General features: G+C 46.3%; 1 protein-coding gene across 1 annotated transcript; it reads right to left on the reverse strand.

Annotated features, from left to right (window-relative positions):
* Nucleotides 1-1850: 1850 nt before the first annotated feature.
* Nucleotides 1851-7036, reverse strand: LOC123745679 (uncharacterized). Its single transcript, XM_045726497.2, has 3 exons — nt 6893-7036; nt 3549-4242; nt 1851-2753 (listed from the first exon to the last, which is right to left on the reverse strand). The coding sequence occupies exons 1-3, from the start codon at nt 6895-6897 to the stop codon at nt 1851-1853; spliced, it is 1602 nt and encodes a 533-aa protein (XP_045582453.2). The 5' UTR covers nt 6898-7036.
* Nucleotides 7037-8088: the final 1052 nt, after the last annotated feature.

Genomic DNA, 8088 nt, shown 5'->3' on the forward strand with positions numbered 1-8088 from the left:
AATGAAATGGAAATTACACTGTACTCGTGCGATTAATACATCTAAAACCTAAATGGATACAGGAACTGGAGAAGGTAGGATGGGCCTCACCGCAGTTGAGGCACCGAGCCTGGAGAGAAGTGTACTCCGGCTTAAAGCGACCTTCGCCCCCACACGAAAGACACAGATAGTCCCGGAGCAGCGGAGGGCACCATGCCCAAACCTCCTGCACTTGTTACAAAGCCTAGGAGAAGGAATGTACTCCTGGACAGAGCACCTGGCACCAGCAAGAATGACAGAGGGTGGAAGGGTCCTACCATCAAAGGTAATCTTCACAACCCGGAGGGGTTGACGACGACGACCACGAGGGGGACGAGTACACGTATCCACCTGGAGGACAGAATGGCCTTGGGCATCAAGGATATGCCGAATATCATCGTGGCAGTCCTGCAGATTCCGAACACCCGTCGCAACATGGGGCAGGAGGAGAAGAGTGCCAACACTGGCATTCAACCGAGCGTTCTTTGAGACCCGAACAGGGGTCTCGCCAAGGCAGGATAAGGCAGCCAAGCGGGAAGCTGCATCCTGAGGAGCTGCAGCAACGACACGTGTACCGAGACGAGTGGGGATTGAAGGTAACAGACGCATCCACGGAATCAACGAGATGCCGATGGAGGGAGAAATCATCAGGAGGCGCAGAATCAAGAGGGAGGAGATCAAAGTATTTGGCCCACGAAGCGGGACTAAACAAGGCCTCAAGGCAACTACAGGCTAGACTGAGGAGGATGTATAGTCAAAATACCAGTTTCAGTAATTAATCTAGGTATTACCCATTTAACGGAAACGGTTAACATTTTGGATATTAAAATTAATTTTTTTTTTACTGTGTAAAATACATTAAAATCTAGCCATAAATATCATTAGGGACTAAACATGTTTATTGCTCGGTATGGTCACTTGCCCAGTTGTGGGACCCGACTGACAGGCGAGTGTTAGGGGTGACAATGGCGAGGCACCAGTAATGGCGAGGGATTCAAAGGCAGGAATGAATTTAGGGACATACAAGAATAGCTGTAAAGCAGATGCGATGGTGATGTGTGACCAACAGCTAATAATTAACGATGACGTCACTGAAGGTGACATCGGCTATTGTGTAAAAAAAAAGGCGTGGTGGTGATAAGACAGTAAACACTGGTGATATTTTGTTAATAGTGTAAGAGATGGTGACAGGTAGCACTAAGTGCTGTTACCACACGCTTATCCCTAGGCTAATCCTATCGACTTGCTAACACTTTCCTAAATATAGTTACAATACACTAATATGGATGCAATAGAACTAACCCAGACCTATGGAAGAAAGAAGTATCACAATTTGGAGTTCCCTGCAGGAGTTTGAATATTTGACAGAATACAACATCTATGTTGATGTGTCACGACAGACTGTTTACGTCACAGTGGGTTAATAACTGTGGTGGCTTGGGTCGCCAGGGTTCCCATCTGGTGGCGAGCTAGTAATGCTAACTCCCATTTGGACCTAAACAACGCTCTTGTTCATAATTTTTTGTGACTAAACGTTGTCCAGTTACTTTTTTTTATATGATTTTCCGTTGGTACTGTTGTGCTCACGAATTTCACTTCGCTGTGTTTATTGGGGAGATCAGACTGGCTTTGGTCTTACAGGTGTTTGATCTTTAGAACCTAGTGTGGTAGCAAAGGTGCTATGGAGGATGGCTCGGAGCCTCTTAAAGAAGCTTACCAGAAAAAATACTCAATTACTGCCTAACAATTCCACAACATTTTAACAATATAGTCAACCGACTGAAAAACTAAAAATACAGAAAAATAGTTAAAGTTGCGTGGCTGAAGAGTAATTATAGCTCACACTTTAACAGCGCTTCAGAACTTTTCGATAATTTTCTGAACATTAGCACCATACTGGAGGCAGAGCCTTCCAGGTCGACGGGGGCCACCGCAGAGCCTTCCAGGTCGACGGGGGCCACCGCAGAGCCTTCCAGGTCGACGGGGGCCACCGCAGAGCCTTCCAGGTCGACGGGGGCCACCGCAGAGCCTTCCAGGTCGACGGGGGCCACCGCAGAGCCTTCCAGGTCGACGGGGGCCACCGCAGAGCCTTCCAGGTCGACGGGGGCCACCGCAGAGCCTTCCAGGTCGACGGGGGCCACCGCAGAGCCTTCCAGGTCGACGGGGGCCACCGCAGAGCCTTCCAGGTCGACGGGGGCCACCGCAGAGCCTTCCAGGTCGACGGGGGCCACCGCAGAGCCTTCCAGGTCGACGGGGGCCACCGCAGAGCCTTCCAGGTCGACGGGGGCCACCGCAGAGCCTTCCAGGTCGACGGGGGCCACCGCAGAGCCTTCCAGGTCGACGGGGGCCACCGCAGAGCCTTCCAGGTCGACGGGGGCCACCGCAGAGCCTTCCAGGTCGACGGGGGCCACCGCAGAGCCTTCCAGGTCGACGGGGGCCACCGCAGAGCCTTCCAGGTCGACGGGGGCCACCGCAGAGCCTTCCAGGTCGACGGGGGCCACCGCAGAGCCTTCCAGGTCGACGGGGGCCACCGCAGAGCCTTCCAGGTCGACGGGGGCCACCGCAGAGCCTTCCAGGTCGACGGGGGCCACCGCAGAGCCTTCCAGGTCGACGGGGGCCACCGCAGAGCCTTCCAGGTCGACGGGGGCCACCGCAGAGCCTTCCAGGTCGACGGGGGCCACCGCGGCGTTCTTCTCTGAGGTCATTTTCATGGAAGCCCTCATCATCTCCAGCATCTGTCAATACCAATGTCGAGTAGTGCAAAGTTATGCTTATCGGCAATGCAATATAAATACCTAATATCTGGAAAATCAACAAGGTAAACCAAGATATAAATTGGTATTTACCTGTTAAAATTTAACCCTTAAACTGCACACCACATCATATGATGTGTGGGAGTACCACGCAAGATTTATAAGTTCCGCGGCTACACGGGGTTAACAGCAGCTTCCTCATGGCTCTTGTAAACAATGCCATTTAAAAAAAATCGTTGGCAAAACTTCACACTTATCTAGAACCTTTCCCCTCCCCCCCCCCCCCCCCCCCCCCTCCCCCCCGAAATAAAAAAAATTGTCACTACCGACCCTCCCCAGAACCTTGCCTCAACAGTTGCCTAACTGTTTTTAACGTTAGGTGAAGGCAATAGAAAATAGACACTAGACTACTTGTCCCCTCTTGTGATTCAAACTGAATTTCATACTGGGAGTCTAGAACGGAACCTAACTATACTACTAACTTCATTACCCCTTAAAGATTTTAAACAGACTTTTCAACTATCCTATATATTGGCAACAAATAATTGAATTAATAGAATTTGAAAACTTGACAAATTTAATATTTATCCATCACTTAAGGTCCTCCTGAAGTACGGGGTACCAGAGTGATGGCAGACATTACAATTTTAAATAAGTACCGAATCTTACCGATATGCTATAAGCCTAACACTTTATAAAGAAAACTTTAGTAAGGACGGCGTTAGCAGTCCTCGCCTCAGTGAGGCGGGTCAGCCCCAGGACTGATAAGCAACATACCTTAAGTGCGGTGGGGCGAGTGTAACACTTTGGGAGTAGTACCTTGCACTGCCTCTCCCAATTGTCTAGCTTCCTACGACATACATCAACGTCGTTGATCACGTATACCTCTTGTGCAGCTTCTACCGCGTTGAGGCGCACCAACAACTCTTCTAGCTGCCGCTTTATTTCCTGGCCTACTGTTGCCAAGTCTGCCACACTCGCAAGTTCCAGCTCCAGCAGTCTGATCGCCGCGTTGTTCTCTTCCAACTGACTGGGGAGTCCGTCCTTAAGATCGTCGTGTTTATTCTTAGAGATCCTCAGCTGTACCCGATGGTCGTCCAAATATGAACAGAATCGGTCACAACGATATATGAGCCTGTTCAATCTGACCTTGGGCGGCTCTATCAGCGACGGTAAGTTAATGCCGAGTTTTATTGAGTAGTCTTGAGGTTTAATAGAGTCTGGTGCCACTGACGTCGGCCTAAAACCTTTGTGTTTCCTGATAAAGGCCTCCGTTCTGCATTTAACTGGCAATTGAGCATCAGCTAAGACACTGCCCTCAACACGACATCTCTGGCAAATGAACAGACCCTTCTGTACAGAATCTTTAGCACACTGTGAGCAGATTGTATGGCCACAAGGCAGATTACGCGGCCTCCGTAGAAGTTCATCGAATTTGTTTTTACAAATTGCGCAATTCTCAGGCATGTCGCTGTCCAATGGAAAATAAATTGGTTAGTTACTTCCCTAAAGCACCAGTATCAATAACATAATATCTCAGTATTGCTCTTATTCAGATCCAGGTCAGAAAAAAAAGATTTACTGAACTTGGACCAAAACCCTCAAGGCGTGAAACATTGTTATGAGGACTTTAACAAAGACCCAAATGGCTGGGGTAATATGTGACAGGTTGTACCACTGGATACCAGAATTAGGCTTCTTACAATGTTTACAAAAACATTTTAAAGTAATTATAAGGAGTCATGGTGGGGAAAATATATACCACCATCAGTGGTGTTGGATAGTCAAAAGGCGCCAAGCATCACCGAGAATATCAATACGAGAAAGGAACAAGGCGAGCTATATTAAAAGGCATCAGATTCCCCAGGAGGCTAGAGTGAAATGACCTTAAGGGACATTAGAAAAGCAAAACATGCTTTAGTCTCTAAAGTCTGAACATTTCACAAGGAGGTGCATGGCTAAGAATAGAACACAGTTCGGACAATAAGGAGCAAAGCTGCGTTAAAGGACATAATAAAGGTCACAAAGGTCATCGAGATGAGATATATATACAAGAGTTGTTACATTCTTGTACAGCCACTAGTACGCTTAGCGTTTCGGGCAGGTCCCTGGAATACGATCCCCGCCGCGAAGAATCGTTGTTACAACCAAGTACACATTTTACTGTCGAGTTAAACAGAGGCTACAGTTGAGGATTTGCACCCAGTAAATCCTCCCCGGCCAGGATACGAACCCATGACAAAGCGCTCACGGAACGCCGTTCCGCGTTATTAAGGTCATTAAGTGACCTTTATTATTTTTCCACCGCCTATTACAGCAACGAGTGCCAAAGGAAAAAGTTACCTTTAAGAAGGCAGAGTTTGTTACCTGTCACGTCATGCTTATGATCCTGCCAATGGTCGTGGACTGAGGAATGAATGATTGAGAAGAAATCTGAATTAGGACATGCAGTTTTAGGAAACTGGGAAAAGCGTGGATTGCTTCCTTAGTGGCCATATCCGAACGTTCGTTTAAGGTAATGCCAATGCGATTGGAAACCCAGCATTGTAATTAAGAAATGAAGGTATGAAGCCGGGAAGGCTGTGTAGCACCAAATGTGTGGAATAGCCCTAAATATCACTAAGGATGCTAATATAAGAACAGAAACGCATAAGCCGAACAATATCGAAAGTACCCCATTCACCAAGAATTCTATCGAGGGACAAGTAACCGCAAATTACTTGAAGCAAGACAAGAATTCAAAACGGGAATTTTCTCAAATATAAATTATAATACATTAGCATATTGTGTATATATAGGCATAGGTTGGGTGTTGAGGTTCTGTTGGCGATTATTTGTAGTACGTGGTCGAAGCATTTACAGCGTTGTGGTTCGAATTCTCTAGTGAAGCACTTGTTCCGTAAATGTTCGAACACCAGTTGGGAGTCGTGTGTAAACCGTTTTTCATTCATAAACAGGGGGTTTGGCGGGTGCATGGAATCACTTTTGGGTCTTAGGAGGACAGGCTGCACTGGAGGTGTGGGACTACTACGAGAAAGTGGGGAGAGATTATAGGAGATAACCGAAGATCAAGTTTGGTCAGAGCCCAATCTTCCATCCCTATCAAGACTCAGGGAGAGAGGGGGGGAATGGGTCCCTAATTGCCGGCCGCAGGAGCCTGGTTGGTTTTAGTCCCACAACGTAACTTTAGCCTGAAACGCACAAGAAGAAAGTTACCCGCCCAAACGCGCCACCTATTTATATTCACATCTAACCTACGCTTGAAACAATCTAGTGATCCACCGACTACCACGTTATCCAGTACTCTGTTCCACATATAAACAACAGTTTCCAAAAAAGTTTTTACCCAGATTTTTAACCAAATCTAAACTTATCGCCATCTCCATTTTACAAGTCAACTTGCCATAGCGCCGTCATACTATTCTACCATCAACTGCTGTACACAAGCTGTATTGAAAGTACATTAAGTTACTATACTGAAGTTGTCGCCGTAGTAACGATCGTTACACCCATGAGCCTAATTTTTTTTATGAAACATACAAAAGTTCTTACATTCTTGTACAGCCACTAGCACGCATAGCGTTTCGGGCAAGTCCTTAATCCAATGTTTCCCGGAATACGACCCGCTAAATCGTTTAACAACCAGGTACTCAATTTTTACTGTAGGTAAACACAGGCTACGTTAATTCACGTTCAAGTATGTTTATTGAGACAAGAAATGCATCTCAAAGGGATAGAGTAGCTTAGGCTATTTCTACCTCCCCTTCCCTAGCTACGCTAATGATTGACGCCCAGTAAATCCTCCCCGGCCAGGATATGAACCCAGGACAAAGGGTTCGCGAACCACCAGGCGAGTGTCTTACCAACTACAAATGTATCACTCATTAACTGGCCTCGTAGTGGGACGCGAACTTGGGTAGAAATTAAAGGAAAAACTGGGAGAAAACTAGAATAGTTGATGGGGTTAGGAGAACTATGGAAGATTACCCTTACACGCAGTTGGAGGGATTGTAAACAATGAACACCGAGGCAGGCGACATAAAACAAATGTGAAGAAAGAAATGGAACAAAAATCAATTATGTGCCCGCGGGAAACGAAACATTCACGTGAGAGCAGATACCACATTTCTGAGAGTGTGAAGAAGCAGACGGCGGGCAGCAGAGACGTGTGTCACAGGCAGAACCAGACAAGTGAATGAGCAGTCTGGCTGGCTGGCTGGTGGAGACCCTGGTGGGCTGGAGAGCCATCTGGTGGCGGTCAGGTGCATCACGGGGGGGGGGGGGGGGTTAACTGGCGACAATAATTGCCTTGTTTTCCCTCAAGGTTACTAATTTCCTTCAAGAGTTGCTGGTTTGGTGCGCTTATACTTTCTACTCATTTATTTTGGAAGGTTTTATCCCCTTACCTTGCGTTGATTCCGGGGGTCAAGGTCCCCTAGGCCCGGTCTCTGACCAGGCCTCCTCGATAAGCCTGGCTCCCTGTATGCTCGAGTGGGTTTTACCATTATTATAATTATTTTTATAACATAAAACTTTGTCTTCTCAATTGATTTGTCAAGACTTGCAAAAAATAAAAAAATATTACTCTTTTTTTTTAACCCACCAAGAATGTAAATAATATGATAAAAACAATAACAATTTTGATTTATAAAACATAGATTGATATGATAGAGAACTCATAGGTGAACAATATACCATATATAAAATCTCTAATACGAAGAGTATGGCTTCCCTAAGTCTGTGAGGCTCTCTTACCTCACAGACAACTAGCTCTCTTGCTCATCCATTCCTTTCTCCACCAGACACATTTTGTGCAATACAAAGGTGTCATTATTGTATGGCGTCCTCCCGAGCTATGAACATGTTGTAACAATCATCTACAACATAACATTGTCAGCCCAAATGATGTTGACTTCAAGACATGACATGAATTTGTTTGTCACTACCACACGAATATGTGTTAAAAACAATTACTTGTATGGGGCAAGTTAACTAAATACAGTAACTATGGTGCTAAATACAACCCCATATTCAATCCTAGTAAATGTGCTGTCGTTGATTTTAACTCGGGACTAAACATGTTTATTGCTCGGTATGGTCACTTGTCCAGTTGTGGGACCCGCCTGACAGGTGATTGTTAGGGGTGACAATGGCGAGGCACCAGTGATGGCGAGGGATTCAAAGGCAGGAATGAATTTAAGGACATACAAGAACAGCTGTAAAGCAGATGCGATGGTGATGTGTGACCAACAGCTGATAATTAACGATGACGTCACTGAAGGTGACATCGGCTATGGTGAAAAAAGGCGTGGTGGTG

This window comes from Procambarus clarkii, chromosome 71 (genome assembly GCF_040958095.1).
Source record: "Procambarus clarkii isolate CNS0578487 chromosome 71, FALCON_Pclarkii_2.0, whole genome shotgun sequence".
Lineage (NCBI taxonomy): Eukaryota > Metazoa > Arthropoda > Malacostraca > Decapoda > Cambaridae > Procambarus > Procambarus clarkii.